Below are 21,093 nucleotides of genomic sequence, written 5' to 3'. Positions count from 1 at the left end.
TTCTTTTTCCACCTTTGCAAATAGGTATAAGTGGGTGTGGTGTGTATATGCGTGTCAGTGGGGGTGTGTACTTGTGTGTGTATATGCATGTGTGTGTGTATTTGAAGTTAAAAAAATTAAAAGATTTAGAAGAAAACGTTGAGGATGATCCCCATAATTCTCCTTGGGTGGGTGATATTGTCCTCCAAGCACACTGGAGGTGGAGTGTGTGCAGAGAGATAATAGTTTTGTTTTGCTCACATTGCGTTGGGTTGTCTGTAACATACTTGTTTGGATGACATTTATATTGATCCTGCTCCCCAGCGTGTCACCGCCACTTGGCATAAATGCTCAGCAGTATTTGATATATTAATGAATGTGTTTGGGTGTAGGATTCTAGAGCACCAAGATACGGGGGTGGAGGGGAGGGCATGCCTGTGTAAATAATAACCAAAAACCATAGGAATGGTTGAAAATGCAAACATTGAGTAGGTGTGCCCTCTAAAAGGAACGGCTCCCATTCAGAGGGTGATCTGGGAAAGGAGAGTGATTAACAGTATCAGATATAGTGAGAGCAGTTCAGGGCACAAACTGGACATTGTCCGTTGGCTTTGGCAGGTAGTTGGAGGCCATGACTAGAATCCTTTGAGTAAACGGATCATTAGAGGTGAAGTAGGATCACAGTTGGTGATCCGGAAAATGGGAGGGGAGAAAGTAGAGGCAGCACATCCCCATCTTGGGTGACAGAGGATGAGAAAGACTGTCAGAAGCTGCCCGTTTACCCATTGCCGTCGAGTCAGTTCCAACTCACAGCGACCCTATAGGACAGGATTTCAAGGCTGTAATCTTTGTGGAAGCAGATTGCCACATCTGTTGCCCATGGAGTGGCTGGTGGATCCAAACTGCCGACCTTTTGGTTAGCAGCCAAGCGCTTGTCACCAGGGCTCTCCCATCAGAAGCTAGACGGGTCAAATATTTAAAAAAATTTTTTTTTGTAAAACTGGAGGCATCAGGTCATCTGTCATCTTTTGGACCTTCACGAAACCATGCCTGCACCAATCAGCATTTTTGATGAGCACTGGTAATTATAAAGTTGAATAATACTGAACAGCTGCTAACCAAAAAGTTTGGCAGTTTGAATCCACCAGTGCTCCTTGGAAACCCTATGGGGCACTTCTGCTCTGTCTTATAGGGCCACTATGATTCAGAATTGACTTCATGGCAATGGGTTTGGTTTTTTTTTTTTAAATCTTCCTTTTGGGATGTGTTCTCACTACCAAGAGGAGTCATTACCCCATTTATTTCCTATTTTAATCCTTCTATTTAGAGTTCATAAGTGGGGATAGTTATAATCTTTGTCTCTCCTGAAAATGTTAAGAATGAACTCCAATAAAGCGTTTAGACCCTGTGTGAAGATACTGTGTATAAGGAAGAAATCATCAACATTAGTGATATTTGGGGGGAAATAGACAGTTACCATTATAGCTTGAGACGGTAACATGATCAGCAGCTGCTTTGAAAAATGGTTGTGATCGCCCACTAAACTAAAGAGATCAAAAGATTGATAAACATTATGTTGTCTTGCATTGTACGCAGGTGTGCCATGTGCTGACATTGACTTTTGGTCTCTTTCTTTTGTGTGGTAGTACATGAGGCCGGCTTCTGATGTCAACATGCTGGGAGAGATGATGTTTGGCTCAGTAGCCATGAGCTATAAAGGCCCCACCTTAAAGATACACTATATACGGTAAGCTTGGGCTTCTTTGTCTATGAATTCTGAGAAGTGAGTGGTGATATTGACCCCTTCATTAAAAAATTGCATTCTCTTTTTTTCCAGCTCCCCTCCACAACTGATGATTAGTAAAGTCTTCTCTGCGAGAATGGGCAGCTTCTGTGGGAGTACAAATAAGTAAGTGTGGGAATTTGCCTACCCTCTCCCCCATTTTTTTAAGTGACTGTTGCTGGACAGAGTAATTCTTTGAGGGCCACGACGCTTTTAGAAATGAGAAGCAGGATGCATCCACATTAACAGAGGAGTTTTAAAAGTGGTGGTGGTTCTGTAGCCAGTTGCTGTGAAGTCAGTTCATGATGACCCTGTGTGTCAGCGTAGAACTGTTCTCCATAGGGTTTCCATTGGCTGATTTTTTGAAGGTAGATTGCCAGGCCTTTCTTCTGAGGCATCTGTAGGTAGACTTGAACCTCCAGCATTTTGGTTAGCAGCCTAGTGAGTTAATCATTTGTGCCACCCAGGGATTCCATTGACTTGTATTGTTACTGTGTGCTGTTGAATCAATTCTGACTCATAGCAGCCCAAAAGGACAGGGTGGAACTGCCTCATAGGGTTTCCTAGGCTGTAGTCTTTATGGGAGCAAATTGCTGGGCCTTTTCTCTCATGGAGGCCCTGGTGGGTTTAAACCACAAACGTTTTGGTTAGCAGCTGAGCACTTAACCATCCCACCACCAAGCCTCCTTTCCTTGTCCCATAAAACCAAGCCAAACCAAACCCAGGGCTGTCGTGTCGATTCCAACTCATAGCGACCCTATAGGACAGAGTAGAACTGTGCCATAGAGTTTCCAAGGAGCCCCTGGTGGATTCAGACTGCCGACCCTTCGGTTAGCAGCTGAGGCACTTAACCACTACGCCACCAGGATTTCCACTGTCCTGTAAGTGAGTATAAAAAGGCCTTTGACTTTACCAGGTGACTTTAAAGATAAATGACTGTTTGTCTTTTATTATCTACATTTTGTGTCTCCATCTGTTACCTACTATGTTCCCACCACTGGTCACCAAGTTTTCCTTCCCTGGAAAATGAAAACTAAAGGAGAAGTGGTGGGGCTGCTTTACCTTTTTTATTTTTAATTAATCCATCTAGCATTTATTCATTTATTTACTTACTTGTTTAAGAAGGAATCAAGTACACAGTAAGCTTTTTCAGGGGGATAGGAACCACCTGGCAGTATGGGCTGACTGCTTGCCATCCTTGCTGAGCCATCAGGGTGGCCATTGCGAGTGATTGGTACTTGGGTCATGCAACGCTTTGATTTTATATACCTATGTAGACTAACCCCCACGTGTCTGTCAGTTTGTTGTACTGTGGGGGCTTGCGTGTTGCTGTGATGCTGGAAGCTATGCCACCGGTATTCAGATACCAGCAGTGTCACCCATGGAGGACAGATTTCAGCTGAGCTTCCAGACTAAGACAGACTAGGAAGAAGGCGCCAGCAGCCTACTTCTGAAAAGCATTAGCCAGTGAAAACCTTATGAATAGCAACGGAACATTGTCTGATATAGTGCTGGAAGATGAGCCCCCCAGGTTGGGAGGCACTCAAAAGAAGACTGGGGAAGATCTGCCTCCTAAAAGTAGTATCGATCTTAATGACGTGGATGGAGTAAAGCTTTTGGGACCTTCATTTGCTGATGTGGCGTGACTCAAAATGAGAAGAAACAGCTGCAAACATCCATTAATAATCAGAACCTAGAATGTATGAAGTATGAATCTAGGAAAATTGGAAATCATCAAAAATGGAATGAAACACATAAACATTGATATCCTAGGCATTAGTGAGCTGAAATGGACGGGTATTGGCCGTTTTGAATTGGATAATCATATAGCCTACTATGCTGGGAATAACAATTTGAAGAGGAATGGTGTTGCAGTCATCGTCAAAAAGAATGTTTCAAGATCTATCCTGAAGTACAACGCTGTCAGTGATAGGATAATATCCATATGCCTACAAGGAAGACCAGTTAAGATGAATATTATTCAAATTTATGCACCAACCACTAGGGCCAAAGATGAATAAACAGAAGATTTTTATCAGCTGCTGCAGTCTGAAATTGATCGAACATGCAGTCAAGCTGCATTGATAATTACTGGTGATTGGAATGCGGAAGTTGGAAACAAAGAAGAAGGATGTGTAGTTGGAAAATATGGCCTTGGTGATAGAAACGATGCCGGAGATCGAATGATAGTGTTTTACAAGACCGATGACTTCTTCATTGCAAATACTTTCTTTCGCCAACCTAAACGGCACCTATACACATGGACCTCGCCAGATGGAACACACACAAGTCAAATTGACTCATCTGTGGAAAGAGACAATGGAAAAGCTCAATATCATTAGTCAGAACAAGGCCAGGGGCCGACTGTGGAACAGACCATCAATTGCTCATATGCAAGTTCAAGCTGAAACTGAAGAAAATCAGAGCAAGTCCACGAGAGCCAAAATGTGACCTTGAGTACATCCCACCTGAATTTAGAGACCATCTGAACAATAGATTGACAAATTGAACAGTAGCGACTATACCAGACGAGTTGTGGAATGACATTGAGGACATCATCCATGAAGAAGGCAAGAGGTCACTGAAAAGACAGGAAAGAAAGAAGAGACCAAGGTGGATGTCAGAGGAGACTCAGAAACTTGCTCTCAAGCATCGAGCAGCTAAAGCAAAAGGAAGAATTGATGAAGTAAAAGAACTGAACAGAAGATTTCAAAGGGCATCTTGAGAAGACAAAGTAACGTATTATAATGACATGTGCAAAGAGCTGAAGATGGAAAACCAAAAGGGAAGAACACGCTCGGCATTTCTCAAGCTGAAAGAACTGAAGAAAAAATTCGAGCCTCGAGTTGCAATGGTGAAGGATTCTACGGGGAAAATATTAAATGATGCAGGAAGCATCAAAAGAAGATGCACAGAATACACAGAGTCATTATACCAAAAAGAATTAGCCGATGTTCAACCATTTCAAGAGGTGGCATATGAGCAGGAACCGATGGTACTGAAGGAAGGAGTCCAAGCTGCCCTGAAGGCATTGGTGAAAAACAAGGCTCCAGGAATTGATGGAATATCAATTGAGATATTTGAACAAACAGATGCAGCGCTGGAGGTGCTTACTTGTCTATGCCAAGAAATACGGAAGACAGCTTCCTGGCCAACTGACTGGGAGAGATCCATATTTATGCCTATTCCCAAGACAGGTGATCCAACCGAAGTGGAAAGTATAGAACAATATCATCAATATCACACACAAGCAAAATTTTGCTGAAGATCATTCAAAAACGGCTGCAGCAGTATATCGACAGGGAACTGCCAGAAATTCAGGTCGGTTTCAGAAGAGGACGTGGAACCAGGGATATCATTGCGGATGTCAGGTGGATCCTGGCTGAAAGCAGAGAATACTAGAAGGATGTTTACCTGTGTTTTATTGACTATGCAAAGGCATTCGACTGTGTGGGTCATAACAAACTATGGATAACATTGCGAAGAATGGGAATTCCAGAACACTTCATTGTGTTCATGAGGAACCTTTACACAGATCAAGAGGTGGTTGTTCAGACAGAACAAGGGGATACCGGTTGGTTTAAAGTCAGGAAAGGTGTGTGTCAGGGTTGTATTCTTTCACCATACCTATTTAATCTGTAAGCTGAACAGATAATACAAGAAGCTGGACTATATGAAGAAGAACAGGGCATCAGGATTGGAGGAAGACTCCTTAACAACCTGGGTTATGCAGATGACACAACCTTGTTTGCTGAAAGTGAAGAGGACTTGAAGCACTTACTAGTGAAGATCAAAGACCACAGCCTTCAGTATGGATTGCACCTCAACATGAAGAAAACAAAAATCCTCACAACTGGACCAGTGAGCAACATCATGATAAACGGAGAAAAGTTTGAAGTTGTCAAGGATTTCATTTTACTTGGATCCACAATCAACAGCCATGGAAGCAGCAGTCAAGAAATCAAAAGATGCATTGCGTTGGGTAAATCTGCTGCAAAGGACCTCTTCAAAGTGTTGAAGAGCAAAGATGCCACCTTGAAGACTAAGGTGCGCCTGACCCAAGCCATGGTATTTTCAGTCGCATCATACGCATGTGAAAGGAAGACCGAAGAAGAATTGACGCCTTTGAATTGTGGTGTTGGTGAAGAATATGGAATATACCATGGACTGCCAAAAGAATGAACAAATCTGTCTTAGAAGTACAACCAAAATGCTCCTCAGAAGCAAGGATGGTGAGACTGCGTCTTATGTACTTTGGGCATGTTGTCAGGAGGGATCAGTCTCTGGAGAAGGACATCATGCTTGGCAGAGTACAGGGTCAGCGAAAAAGAGGAAGACCCTCAATGAGGTGGATTGACACAGTGGCTGCAACAATGAGCTGAAGCATAACAACTGGTTTAGGACCAGGCAGTGTTTTGTTCTGTTATGCATAGGGTCTCTATGAGTTGGAACCGACTCGATGGCACTTAACAACAACAGCAACATGCAGACTAAGGGTCCTGAAATAACTAATTGAGACTCTTACATTCTGGCACATATGTCCGTATATTTTGAACTTCCAGGTGCTTCTTTTTTGATTAGACAAAATATTTGTTACGTTTTGATACCTTTGAAAGAAAGGCTTGTTATAAATTAAGGGACATGCTTAGGAGACAAATGGAATCTATTTGCTATTTTTTTTTTTCAATAACCTTGGGAAATTAAAAATATATCCCCTGTAGATTTGGGCACCACTGAGTAAGTCTTTGGAAACCCTTGTGCCCTAGTGGTTAAGAGCCACGGCTTCTAACCAAAAGGCCAGCAGTTTGAATCCACCAGGCGCTCCTTGGAAACCCTGTGAGGCAGTTCTACTCTGTGCTCTAGGGTCACTATGGGTCAGGAATAACTCTATAACAACAGGCTTGATTTTTGGTTTGGAGGAAGTCTTTGCTTACTCTTACAACAAAGTAGTGAATTTCCTTATTTGAACATTTAGTATTGGCCCGTCATGACTTAAGCCAATATGGGAACTGATGTTTATTTCTTACGATATATTCCCTTTCAGGCCTTTGAGAAGACCTGAACATTTATGACAACCCTCTATAATAAAATACTGAGCTCAGATTTAACCAAAAATTGTTTTGGCCTCATTATGCTATATTATCTTTGGAGTCTTGATATTTTTCTTGTTAATAAATAAAATAAATTGTTGAAATCTGCTACTCTTGTTTGGGGACCATGGTTTCAGGGGACATCTAGTTCAACTGGCGTAACAAAATGTATTAAAACATTCTGCATCCCACTTTGGTGAGAGGCGTCTAGGGTCTTCAGTGCTAGCAAGCGGCTATCTAAGATCTATCAATTGGTCTCAACCCACCTGGAGCAAAGGAGAATGAAGAACATCAAAGGCATATAGTAAAGATGAACCAAAGAGACAGAAAGGGCCACATAAACCAGAGACTACATCAGCCTGAGACTGGAAGAACTAGATGGTGCCCGGCTACCACCAGTCACTGCCCTGAGAGGGAACACAACAGAGAATGCTGGATGGAGCAGGAAAATAGTGGGATGCAGATCTCAAATTCTCGTAAAAAGAACAGACTTAATGGTCTGACTGAGACTAGAGGGACCCAGGGGGTCATGGTTCCCAGACCCTTTGTGAGCCCAAGATTAAAACCATTCCCAAAACCAACTCTTCAGACAGGGATTGGACTGGTCTGTAAGATAGACAATGATACTGGTGAGGAGCGAGCTTCTTGGCTGAAGTAGACACATGAGACTATGTGGGCAGCTCCTGTCTGGAGAAGAGATGAGAAGGCAGAGAGAGAGAGGAGCTGGTTGAATGGACACGGGGAACACAGGGTGGAGAGGAGGAGTGTGCTGTCTCATTAGGAGGAGGGCAGCTAGGAGTACATAGCAAGGGGTGTATAAGTTTTTGTATGAGAGACTGACTTCATTTGTAGACTTTCACTTAAAGCACAACAAATAATTTTTTAAAAATCTACATACCCTCACCTTTGTTTTGATGAGTACAGTCTAACTTTTTCAAAGTTGTGAAGTCAAACTCTTATAAGAATCCTAGTTTATCTATTCCCCCTAAAATAAAAGTTGCTGAGTTGCTGATGTATGCTCAGAATGAATCGCAGCGTGCTTCGTGGCAATCACAGGACCAAAGCTTAGAGTTTGATGTTCCATTATATGACATGAAATTGTTAGAAATACAGTTGTTTGGTTTTATAGGTTGGACTACCTCCAATAAAGTTTTATTTTCCTCTAAGAAATTCCCCTAAAGTTAACCAGTTTAATTTCCTTTGGTAGATGTGAGATTTTGCTTATAAAGAAAAAACTTGAGTTACTTGATCAGTTGTTGTCTGTGTTTGAAAGTCTATGAAAAAATACCTTTTTGTCTATTTGACAAATACTATTTGTCTCTTGACATTCTTCTCTTCTTTCTCCCTTCCTCCCCTTCTCTGGCCTTAGCTTGCAAGACAGCTTTGAATACATCAACCAAGATCCTAATTTGGGAAAACTGAACACAAACCAGAATAGCTTGGGTCCTTGTCGTACTGGAAGTAACCTAGGTAAAATCAGACACACCAACGGATCTTTTCTTTCTGGATGTGCGTTTTGCTTTATTTGAGTTTGTTGTGTTGTTTTGTTTTGCATTATCTTTAATCTGTGTTTATTTTTTGTGTGTATTCCGTTTGCCCTCTTGTGTGTGTTTCTGCGTCTAGGTCTGTTGCAGGCATGCAGCGGCAAACTGCTGCAGGGGCTGGCTGAAGGAGGACCTCTCCGGCTCACCCGGAGTGCTTCTTTCTTTGCAGGTTTGTGTGGAATGCCGAGGACGGTGTGACCCGCACACTTACTGATAAATCCTGTGCAGGTCCTTAGGAAAAAAAAATCCTATTTGATGCCTCTCTAGAAATCCAAGGAGCTCATTTGATAAGTTATTAGTTTCAAATGCAGCCCCCTTCATGGTGTCTTAAAAATTCCAGCAATGAACCTCCATCGTAAATGCCTTTGCTAATACCCAGCATAAGCTGATTTTGATCTGAAATAAGCCCTTAGTGTTTCTAAAAGGATTATGTTTTCTGATTTTCCTGGGTCTCTCCTGCTGCTCGGAGCTGTTTCCTTTTCCCGTGGTGTCTTTTATCCTTTTCTTCACCTGCATCCTGACCTGCACAGAGTTTCTTCAGAAGTCACTCTAACATGAGCATGGAAGACTTCTGTGTTTCTCTCCCTCCTTTCTTTCTCTAGCATTTAAGTAGCTTCAATGCAGCTTCTCGGTTCTTTGCAGGTATAATCACCCAGCTGTCTCTGGGTAGGTAAATTCTGAGACTTAACTGGCCTTGCTAGCTGTGGCTGTTGAAATGTCTGTAGTAGTCTTGGCATGATTAACAAGTGTGGGGAATTTGTATCACTAACATGTAAATGGTTACTCTTATGCCAAATGGTGTCCTTCACTCTGTCCTTTTTTGTAGTCTGAAATCGGCCAACCACCATAGTTAACTGACACCCTAATGAAACTAACACCCTCCTACCTACTTAGAGTGAGGATCACATGTTTATGTGTTTGAAAATTGTGAAAACAAGCATGCTTTAAGATAGTTGGCAAGTGTAATAGCCAGGTAGGGCCCTGGGTTTCTTGTACATTGTAAAACTTACAACAGAAACCTCTCATCCACCCTCAAGCCCAGTAATATACAGTTCAGATCAATCTGAAGCACCCTTAGAAGTCTGCAGTGCTTCAGGGTGTTTTCTGAAAGTCACGCCAGTACATGAGTTTTGCTAAGTAATACTGTGTATGGGTGTGTGCAGCAAAGAAGTGGAGGAAGAAATATTTGAAAATGAATATAAGTGTTTTCTATCTGCCAAGAGAGTGGGTTATAAACAGAGAAACATTTTTTAAATTTATGAAATGGTTTTCAAGTATTTCTTTTCCCTAAGTTGCCTGTAGTTACTACTGAAACTGCTTATAAAGCGTTTTGAAAATGCAGTGCTATTGAAGTACTACTAATAATGAGAAAACTGGCTAAATATATCTGCCTGAAGATATTCGGGCATTCTATCAACTGCATGAATAGTTTGTTGTTCAGTTTTTTAGAGCTTGTGAACATCACTCATAACGGTTTGTATGCTGCAATAGAAAGCTAAGGACAGGTGGTTATTTGGTTCTGTGTTTTCTTCTTGCTCTTATCACCTTTTTATGTATTTAATTTTGCTTTCTAGTTAATTGCTATATAAACTTGTACCAATTATAAGCTGTTGCCAAATTTGAAGGAGCCCTGGTAGCGCAGTGGTTAAAGCACTTGGCTGCTAACTGAAAGGTCGGTGGTTTGAACCCACCAGCAACACCATGGGAGAGAGATGTGGCAGACTGCAAAGATTACAGCTTGGAAACCCTATGTGGCAGTTCTACTCTGTCCTATAGGGTCATTATGAGTTGGAATCGACTCAATGGCCATGAGTTCGTTTTTTTTTTTTTTTTGGTTAGCCTACTTTGAAATGTAAAAGGTACTACAGGTGTTTTTAAAACTTTATTATCTTTTAAGAGCCCGGTAATATGGTTTCCTTCTGCCTTTTAGCACACAGCACGCCAGTTGACATGCCAAGCAGAGGACAAAATGAAGACAGGGACAGTGGCATTGCTCGATCAGGTATTTGTACTTCCTTTTATTGGCTTAACTGATAGAACGAATTGTCTGTAATGGTGTAGTAGTTGGGAAAGTAGGAGAACAGATAGGTGGCCTCAAATCTGCTGGGATTTTCTCCACGTTTTAAGAAAGTCTCATGTCTCAGAAGATCTGAAACTTTGATGGACAATGTCTAGCAGTGATTGTGCAGTGAATTTGGGTATTAGTTTTTTTCTAATACACAAACTTATCCAAGACTAATGGACATTGAGAGGTTTCTTTCCAGACGGGAAGCTTCCTTGAGCCCGTTGTTCTGGGAAATTGCTTGCTAAGTATTGAAGGAAAGTGTCTATGGAAGTAAATCTATCCATGACAGTGGGAAGGTCTGCCAGCTGATGTGGTCACCCTTTCTTCTGTCCTGGAGGCATGATGATCAGGTTTTATCTCAGGTTACCCATATGTCAGATCCTAAATTTTCTAATACTGCTTTAGCATCCCCTTGGTTTAAGCTTTTGTACATGACTCTGTTTGTCAAGAGCCAAACTGACATTCCAGTGGCAGTTGAATTTGATTATGGTTCAGCTCTGAGCAGGGTGGTGAACTAATCTGGAATTTGAGGATTTGGAGGTATGTGTGGCTGTGCATGATGAGTACGTACCAAACAGGCAGCCCCTACCTTCCACTAAGGCTAGCAGCACCCTCCGGCTGTTCCCCCATGATATGTGGTGCTTCACCATGTAGGTTAGTAGTAGTTTGTGGTTGAATGTGCTCACACTGGATGAGGCCTCTCCCTTCCTCTCAGCCTGGCGCTTGTTTCTGTTTCTAGCCCCTGCCTTCAAACACAGCTTGAAGGGGTCCTCGTGCTCCTTCTGTGTACCCCCGGCACTGCCCACCCTGTATAACCCCACTTCTGAGTGACTTAATGAAATAGGTGTGGTCCGTTACTGAATCCCCCTGTTTGGTTTATATATGTCACACAATGTAAAATATATAGCATTTTGTGTATGGTAAAATAAAAATAGCTGATTCGTTTTGATGTTTATACTCTTTTCTGCGAAGTTGGGCAATGAACCTTTGATTGGAAATTAACTCCCATTGATTAGACCTGTTACCATTTTCACTTACAGCACCTTTTGTACAAGCATAATGCCTCAGAAGATAAGAGGAACATATGAAGTGCTGAGAGAACTGTTTTAGTTTGTATTTAGTGGTACTCAAGGTAATTTTCTCATGTTCTGTGAGGCACTGTCAGTATTCTCTACTGCAAGAGCAGCTGAGCTCCAGAGAGGCTCTGAATGTGCACTGAGGATCTTGGTATCCCCATGCTCACCCCTGGCTCTTGTAGGCCACTGAGCAGGACTGGCACAGGGGCCGGGTCTGTTGTAGTTGAGCCTCCAGGCAGGAAGGGAAGGTGTGTGATGTTTTGGGAAGCACAGTCCTGGAACCAAGACACTCTGAGTCAGAGCTGCTGTCCCTTGAGGAAAATGTGCTGTCTTAGTGGCTGACATAATTTAATGTGTTTGCTTTGACAGACTGAGAGCTCCTTAACATCTGTGAAATGAACAGTCATTTCACATTCTACAGGGGCCCATTCTGGACACTGATACTGCAGAGCTCCTGCAGTGACCTGACTTTACTTACTTCTATGCCCCTTGGAATTCCAGAGAGGATTTAAAGGCATATTGGGGAAGCTAAAACGAACAAAAACATTATTAGGAGAAAAGCTTGAATTTTTGGTTTATAATGTAGCATGCAGGGCTAGGTGGGAGGGAGAAAGAAAAAGAAAAAAGGGAAAATAATAGTCATTAAAAACGGTGGTGTGGCAGGAGCTGGCAAATGGGGATGGGGCAGACCCAGGCTGGCGGCGGCTGGTAGCTCTGTAGGCAAGGCGGTTCACTAAGGCCTGTGAGGATGCATGCAGATGGTGTACAGGACAGGAGGGTGAGGAGTAGGAAAGCGCATTTCTCTGGTTACTGGGTGCTCTGTCTCCTGTTGGGAGCTCCGAGAAGTTGCTTTCCTGTACTCCCTGCCTGGGGTCATTGCTGGCTGTGTTCCAAAATGGCAGTGCTGTGCCGTGTTAGTGGGCAGTGGACCTCCGCTCTATCTCTCCTCGTTCTCTGTTTGCGTCAGTTTCTTCTTCCATTTGGTGCTTCATTTGATGCTTAGGGTTCCAGGACTGGCATTTGTGTCTGTTTTACTGTTTTTTGGGTATTTGCTGCGGAGGGATGGCATGATGCGTCTGTCTAGGATGCCATGTTGGCTCTGCCTTCCGTTGTCTGATTTCTTGACTGCTGCTTCCGTGGGTGTTGATTGTGGATCCAGGTAAAATGAAATCCTCAACAACTTCAGTGTTTTTTGCATTTATCATGATGTTGTTCATTGGTCCAGTTGTGAGGATTTTTGTTTTCTTTATGTTGAGGTGTAATCCATACTGAAAGTTGTAGTCTTTGATCTTTTTCGGTAAGTGCTTCAACTCATCTTCACTTTCAGCAAGCAAGGTTGCGTCATCTGCATATCGCAGGTTGTTAATGAGTCTTCCTCCAATCCTGATGACATGTTCTTCTTCATATAGTCCAGCTTCTCAGATTATTTGCCCAGCATACAGACTGAATAAGTATGGTGAAAGGACACAACTCTGACGCGAACCTTTCCTGACTTTAAACCACGTAGTAACTCCCTGTTCTGTTTGAACGAGTGTCTCTGGATCTATGTAAGTTGTACAGGCCAAAATCTTATGTATTTGGCATTATTCAGATTCTAAATTGCTCCTGCAACTAGTTTTCCTTGTCCTTTGGGAAGGAGGCAAGTTAAAGGACCAAGTACAAATTAAAGTAAAAAATCTATAGCAACCGGATCTGGATGCTTTCTCAGATTCCATGAGAAGCACTTGGGACTGATCAGATTGGGGGCAATATTGATACAGTCTGAGCTATGAGAGTTAAAGAGGACTGGCCTCCCCTGATAGTTTGGCTTCTGTTTCAGGCGTTCTGCTTCAAGCCTTCTGGTTCTCCTGTTGGGAGATGACAGAGGGGGCTGCACGTGCTCCCTTTGTCATCTGGCAGATGTGCTCACCTCAGGTACCAGCTGCTCCTACCTGGGAGCTGTCTTGAAGTTACTGAGTTCATGTGGAGGCTGGTGTGAACTTTACACTTCTGGTGAATTTAGCACTTTACTGAAGTTCTTCTTTATTCTTAATCCCTAGTTATTCTCTGATTAGGATCTCTTTTCCTTTTGTCCAGCTTATGTTGTGTGAGGACCATGGTCCCAATTTTCAAACAGAATAGGGGCTCACCAGTGTTTGAGTTAGCAGTAGCAGAAGTAGAGAAATTAAAGGTACTGTTTATTCCCTGTAATTAATAGTGAAGAGATGGGGGAAATTTTTTTAAAATAGACTATTACAGATTACAATTGGGAAGATAGTACAGAGAGTTGCTATACCCTGTACCAGTTTCCCCTACTATTAACGTCTTACGTGAGTGTAACACATTTGATATAAGTAATGAACGAATACTGATATATTATTATTAACGAAAGCCCATACTTTATTCATATTTCCCTAGTTTTTGTGAATGTCCTTTTTCTGCCCCAGGATGCTATCCAGGGTGCCCCTTTACTAGTAGCTGTCATGTCTCTTTAGGCTCCTCCTGGCTGTGACAGTTTCTCAGACTTGCCTTATTTTTGATGATCTTGACAGTTTTGAGAATTACTGGTCAGGTATTTTGTAAAGTACCCAATTATTGGAATTCGTCTGAAGTTTTTCTCATGATTAAACTGGGGTTATGGGTTTTTGGCTGAGGTAGTGTTTGTCAGGTTTTTCTACTGTAAAGTTACTTTTTCCCCTTTCCATACTATATAATTTAGAAGGAAGTCAGTCTGTGCAGCCCACGTGTAAGGAATTATGCTCTTTGATCTTAAGAGTGGGGTATCTGTATAAATTATTTGAAATTCTACTGTGTAGGAAATTTATCTCTTCTCACCCCTCCTTAATTTATTCATGCATTCATATCAGTGTGGACTCATGGATATGTATCTTATACTTTGAATTATAATCTAATAATACTTTTTTTGTTGCTTAAATTGTGTCAGTTTTGGCCACTGGGAGCTCGTTCCATTTGGCCCATGTGCTCCTTTGACATCCCTCCATCAGTGTGTTTTTGTTTTTTGAGCATTTCCTTACTTTCCAGCACTATAAGATGCTCCGGGCTCATCTTGTACATGTCTGGTCCCTGGCTTACAGTCAGTCATTTCTCCAAGGAGCCCTGATCACTTTTATTGAAGAATGGTAATAGGAACCAGGAATCTGGGTACTAGGGTGTGTGCATTGCTGCTGTGGTGTCGTTTCTTATAAGTCCTTTCAGCCATTAGAGCTGACACATGGTGGTTATATTAACTGTGTGCATGTATATGTATATACATGTATATATATATCTGTAAGTATTTTCTATGTATAACACTGTATCTGTATTAAGCTAAGCCTTAATTCATGCTGTTATCTCCAACTCAGATCCATTACCGCATGGATCATTTTAGCTTCCTCTCTTTGCTGACCTGTCAACTCCCATGCCATCAGTGAGAAACCTGGCCCCTAGCACCTGCCGTCCATTTGCTTCATTGCTCCATTCCAGTACACACGTATAGCAGAGTCAGAATTGTTAACCTATACCCACAAGTCAGAAGTAACTCGATAGCAGCTAATAACAGCGCTCCAGTGGGAAGGTTTTATCCACTGGAGTGTTATGTGCAGTTCCTCTTGCCTTTAGTCATGCACGCTACACTTTTACTTCCAAAGTTACTTAGGTAACACCTTTTCAATATGGGGAGATTTTTGTAGCCATGTGTACCAGGCTAGCAGAATCTCTGAAATCATAGCTGACAAGAATTCATTTTGCAACTGGTTTATTGAAACTACCAAGAATTCTGATTATTAGAAGTCAAGTCTGAAGACTAGTTTAGGATCCATTTTTTTCTCAATAGTCCAGTAAAGCAGTAACTTTAGAGAAGGTTTTTTAAAATCATTGTTTATGGAGAGCAACTTGTTCTAGGTTAAAAAGAGAATTTCCAGGAGGCTTAACAGTTTTCCATCAAAAAGAAACCTGAGTTTCTGTGTCGTCCACGTTCCCTTCTACAGGCAAACATGAGAGGAAGGGCTGGGTGTAGGAGCTTATTTCATACTCAGCAGCAGACGGATTCTGTGTATAGTACGCTCTGGGAATACAGAGCAATAGGACTGTGAATTCCCAAGGGGTTTACTCTGTAGGTAGAGGACTCAGTTACTTGGGTACGATCAACCTTAAGGGAAGGGTAGCCCTGACTCCTGACTAACCAGCCATCAATCCTCATTTATTTATCGAATAAGAATTTTCTAGCCCCCTGTGGTATCAGCCTCTACTAGAATTTGAGGTGTTTATGAGCACCTGACCTCAGGAATAGTTGCGTGTAAACCAAGAGTTACAATATTGTGTGATAAGTACTACTTCACAAGGTTCTCTGGGAACAAAAAGGAAGAGTCAGTACCTCTGCCTGAGAAGTCAGAGATGATGACGTCATAGAAGAAGTGATTTTGAGTGACACCTTGAAGATAGAAAAGAGCATTTCTGCAAATAGCGTGTGCAGGGGAACAGACCTTTTGTATACAGTGAGTACGTGTGAAAAATTGCAGGACTGGAACATAAAGGTCAGGGGTGGTAGGGGGCAGAAGGTAAGGCTGGCTGATGTTGTTGTGTGCCGTTGAGTTGATTCCGACTACCCTGTATGACAGAAGAGAACTGCCTCATAGGGCTTCCTAGGCTGTAGCCTTTACAGGAGTGGATTTCCAGGGCTTTTCTCCCACAGAATGACTGGTGGGTTCAAACCACCCACCTTTTGGTTAGCAGCTGAGTGCTTAACTCTTGTGCAGCCAGAACTCCTTCAAGGCTGGTTAAGAAAGGCTGATGCGGAGTGGGTGGTACGAACAGTTTGTGCTCGATTGCTGACGTAGTGGTGGGTGCTTCAGACCCACCCAGTGGTACCAGGAAAGGAAAGGCCTGCTGATCTGCTTTCGTTAAGACCACAGCCAGCAGCCCTGTGGGAAGCCCTGCTGCCTAACATACGGGTCCCTGTGAGCTGGACTCTAATACTGGCAACAAGCACAGTGCTGAGGAGTCTGGACTTAATCTGGTTGATGGGATGAGCTAAGAGAATTAGCTCTGTATTTTAGGTCCGTGCAGTGCTTCTAAAACTCTGCTCCAGAAAAAACTGGACCAATGTATTTATTGCTAAATTAGATTAATGATAATACTTCCTAATTCACTGGGTGGTGGGAGTGGGGAGGACACAACTGATCAATATTTTTTTAATTATATTTTTAAAATATTATTTTCTTGAACTCTTAGAGCTTCTTGCTACTGTCTGTGTATCTATATATAAAAGTAATAGTATAAAGTGGTATCTGATGTAGCAGATAATTTTGAAAAATAGTCCATTGGCTTTTTTTTTTTTTCCCTCCTCTTTCTCCTACTACTTTTGGAATAGCATCTTTAAAAAAATTACACATTTTTTCAGTGTTATTCAGTAGCATTTTATAATGACAGAGAGGAAATCAAGCCTTAGATTTATGTTTTGATACTTATGTTTTTACATAGCTTGTAACAGATACACACACAGAATAAGAAATAAATCAATAAGTAGAGTATGCAAGTTATTTATTGCCTTATCTAGTTAGAAAAGTCTATGTATATCTATATATATACTCGACGGCACACAACATATATATGTGTGTGTGTGTATGCGTTGTTGTGTGCCGTCGAGTTAGTTCCGACTCATAGCAACCCTACAGGATGGAGTAGAACTTCCCCATAGAGTTTCTAAGGCTGTAAATCTTCACGGAAGCTAACTGCCACACCTTGCTCCTGTGGAGCAGCTGGTGAATTTAGACTGCCACCTTTTTGGATAGTAGCCGAACACGTAACTACCATGCCAGCATATATATAAAACCAAAAACCCACTGCCGTCCCCCGCAAAAAAACCCAGTGCCGTCGAGTTGATTCCGACTTATAGCAACCCTACAGGACAGAGTAGAACTGCTAAGGAGTGCCTGGCGGATTCGAACTGCTGACCTTTTGGTTAGCAGCCATAGCACTTAACCACTATGCCACCAGGGTTTCCATGTATATATATATGGCTAATTTTTCAGAAGTAGATGGCCAGGCCTTTCTTCCAAGGTGCTTGTGAGTGGACTTGAACCTCCAGCCTTTCAGTTAGCTGCTGACTGCATTAACTGTTTGTACCACCTAGGGACTGTGTTTATCACTAGAGGACTGGTTAGATTATATATTTCCCAGTAAAGGAATACCATGTGGCAGTTAAAAAGGATGTGGCAGCTTGATATGTGCTACAGTAGAAAAGTTCTCTTAGATATATTTCTAAGTGAAAAAAAAAAAGTGCTTCAACAGTCCATACGCTAAACTACCATTTATGCCTCAAAAAAAGGCATATACAAGATCTTTCTTATAGATATGCTGTATTTTTATGCAAATAACATGTGCCTTCTATGTTTGTTTGCCAACTGCATCCTCCCCCCGTGAGGTATTTTCGTAAGCACTGCTATGCCAATTTTTTTTACATGCTGCTCAAAAAAAAATTAGCATAACACATTTGTGAAAATACTTGGAAAGGGGAGGGTGTGGTTGGCAACAAACATAGAAGGCATGCATTATTTGCAAAAAAATGCAGTAGATAAATGTATTTATAGAATGTACTGAAAGGGGTACAAATTGAGGGACAAGTGTGCATTCTTATTGCATTTTGGATATTTTGAATGTGTCCTCTGTACATATATTAATCAAAATATAATTAACATTAAGGGACTGTTTTAGTGGTTGCCATTAGAAATTTTCCAGTAAGGTCTTGGGTGAAAAGAGAGATGCGTTTCAGCCATACTAACCAGCTGCCATAGAGTCCTTTTTGACTCATGGTGATCCCCACATTTGAGAGTGGAACTGTTCCCTGTGGGGTTTTCAGTGGCTGTGACCTTTCAGAAGTAGATCACCAGCCCTTTCTTTCAAGGCACCTCTGGGTGAATTCACACCACCAACCTTTCTGTGAGTAGCTGAGCACTTCACTGTTTGCACCACCCAGGCACCAGCCATACTAGTAGGTAGTATCAGCAGGGCTTGGTGGCTGATGGTACACATGATATGGGGGAAGAAGGAAGAACCGAGGATGACTCTCCAGTTTCTAAGGAAGTGGAGGATGATGGCATTAACCAATACAAAAAAAGCAGCAGACCAGGCCTGGGGAGAGAGCTTCCAGATCATTTTTTAGTTGGAGATGTCTGCAGATTCTCTGCTGCTGGCATTTAGAGATGCACTGGAGCAGCAGCTCAAATTTGGAAGTCTCGGGTGCATGAACAGAGTGAGGTGTAGAGGCTTGTGTTGATGCCAGGGCTACTGAGCCTTGTCATCTGACCTTAATTCAGCTTTAGACTGTCTTCCTCCTCTGAATGCGCAGATCGTTGACAAGAAAAATAATTTCCTCATTCTCTCTGCAACTGCTTTTTCTCTGTCCTTAAAAGCAGTAAAATGAGCAAATGGTGAGTATGAAGAAAACTTCTAGTACTGTGCTTTTAAACATTTTTATTTAAGTGTTTTAAAATAAGCCGTCAGGTTAAGGATACATATCATTGTTACAATGATAAGGTAATCTGAATAGTGTTCAAATCAGACATGTTTTGGCCGCCCTGCAGAGACAGGATGGACCCCACCCAAAATTTGGTTTGAATATCAAGACTGATAATGCCACACACACACCACAAGGCCATGGAAAGGTTTATTACCAGCATAATGAGCCTTCCTGAGGAGAGCAGAATGGACTTCTCAGGCTTCTGTGAAAATGGCTTGTGAGAGAAAGGAAAGGAGACTGGCTTGGGGTTTTCATGGTGGTTAGGAGTAGGACTAGGGTGAGGTCACTGCACATTGTTTGAACTTCCTGCCAGTACCAAAGGAGGGAGCACCAAGGCTTTCTCAGCAGCTTGCCTGGCTGTGGGGCAGAAGAGGGAGAGGGAGGGGTGAGGTTTAAAAGCTGTCAGCAGTCAGACATCAAAAAATGGACTCAGACTCTGTTACCACGTAGGTCATCATTAAATGTTCAAAATGACATCCCGTTTGTACCCTGACTTAACTGCTGTCGTACCTTCTAGAGAGGAACAGGAGCCAAGGAGGGTACTGCTTTTGTTTGTGGCCTGTGTAGGGGAACGGTTCTACTATGGTATCCACATAGGCAAACACTTGAATGGTAGCTTATCTGAGTCTTGGTGGGACACCTTATGGTCCTTCAGGAACAGGAGAGGATGAGAAACCCTTGAGGACCTGCAGGAAGTCATCTCCCACTCATCTCCCCATCTCCCCCTGAGGAGCTGCTAGGAAGTCATTTCCCCCTCACCTCCACCATCTCCCCCTGAGGAGCTACTAGGAAGTCATCTCCCACTCACCTCCCCATCTCCTTCTGAGGAGCTACTAGGAAGTCGTCTCCCACTCACCTCCCCATCTCCGCCTGAGGAGAGACATATTAAGTTCCCCAAATTAATCGGTGAATTCAGTATAGGTTAGAATAAAAAGTCTCTTGTGGAACCAGATTAAATAATTCATTTATATGGAAGAGCAAAGGGCCAAGAGAGTTTTATGCTTTTCAGAATTCTTTTGTAGACTTTTAGATCCATAGTCTTATGGATAAACAGAAATAAGAGTGAATAACTTGGTGTATATATCCAGACTATGTTGATGGCCAAGGTTGGACTTAAGTCTATGTCCTAGCCAAGCACGTTAAAATTTAAGGTATTTGCAATTATGGTAGCAAGAACTTCCATTTTTTTTGGTCTTTTTATTTAGGAAGCTTCATGGAATTTTATTAATACTTAAAATTCCTCCCCTTTGGGAGCAAGGGAGAATGCAGAAAACTAAAGATACAAGGGAAAGATTAGTCCAAAGGACTAATGGACCACAACTACCACAGCCTCCACCAGACTAAGTCCAGTATAACTAGATGGTGCCCAGCTACCACCACCTTCTGCTCTGACAGGGATCACAGTAGAGGATCCCAGAGAGAACTGAAGAAAAATGTAGAACAAAATTCTAACTCACAAAAAAAGACCAGACTTACTGGCCTGATAGAGACTGGAGAAACCTCGAGAGTACGGCCCCCGGACACCCTTTTAGCTCAGTAATGAGGTTACTCCTGAGGTTCACCCTTCATCCAAAGATTAGACAGGCCCATAAAACAAAACAAGACTAAAGGGGCACAGCAGCCCAGGGGCAAGGACTAGAAGGCAGGAGGGGACAGGAAAGCTGGTAACAGGGAACCCAAGGTCGAGAAGGGAGTGTTGACATGTCCTGGGGTTGTTAACCAATGTCATAAAACAATATATGTACTAACTGTTTAATGAGAAGCTAGTTCTGTAAACCTTCATCTAAAATACAATTAAAAAAAAAGCAAAACTTTAAATTCGTTTAATAAACATAGTTTATCATGGTGCCTGTGAGGACCCTTCGTGCTCTTAAAAATCACTTTGTGGCTTGGGAGCTAAATATATCACCTAGGGCTTGATTAGCCTAAAAACAAAACAAAACAAAACAAAAAAACCACTGCCGTCGAGCCGATTCCGACTGATAAGCCTATTTAATTAAAATGCTTGGTTTATTAAAAATGAAATCTTCCTGTCAAACAATAATTACAGCTCTATTAGTT

At 42.2% G+C, this 21,093-nt stretch overlaps 1 protein-coding gene across 9 annotated transcripts in view; it reads left to right on the top strand.

Annotated features, from left to right (window-relative positions):
• Positions 1-21,093, top strand: part of FNIP2 (folliculin interacting protein 2) — a 191,351-nt gene that overhangs the window by 74,020 nt on the left and 96,238 nt on the right. For 6 of the 9 annotated variants that reach the window (XR_007519836.1, XM_049905413.1, XM_049905419.1 and 3 more), the window contains exons 4-8: positions 1,626-1,726; positions 1,817-1,888; positions 8,222-8,322; positions 8,476-8,565; positions 10,327-10,398. Coding sequence is in view for 8 of the 9 variants with exons in the window: in XM_049905413.1 (XP_049761370.1) it covers positions 1,626-1,726; positions 1,817-1,888; positions 8,222-8,322; positions 8,476-8,565; positions 10,327-10,398 (436 nt within the window). In the remaining variant the exon portion in view is untranslated. Of the gene's footprint in view, positions 1-1,625; positions 1,727-1,816; positions 1,889-8,221; positions 8,323-8,475; positions 8,566-10,326; positions 10,399-21,093 lie in introns of those variants that run through there. The other 3 variants (XM_049905417.1, XM_049905416.1, XM_049905420.1) reach the window with 2 other exon arrangements.

Source organism: Elephas maximus, chromosome 13, assembly GCF_024166365.1.
Source record: "Elephas maximus indicus isolate mEleMax1 chromosome 13, mEleMax1 primary haplotype, whole genome shotgun sequence".
NCBI lineage: Eukaryota > Metazoa > Chordata > Mammalia > Proboscidea > Elephantidae > Elephas > Elephas maximus.
This window is presented reverse-complemented; position numbering and strand designations above follow the sequence as displayed.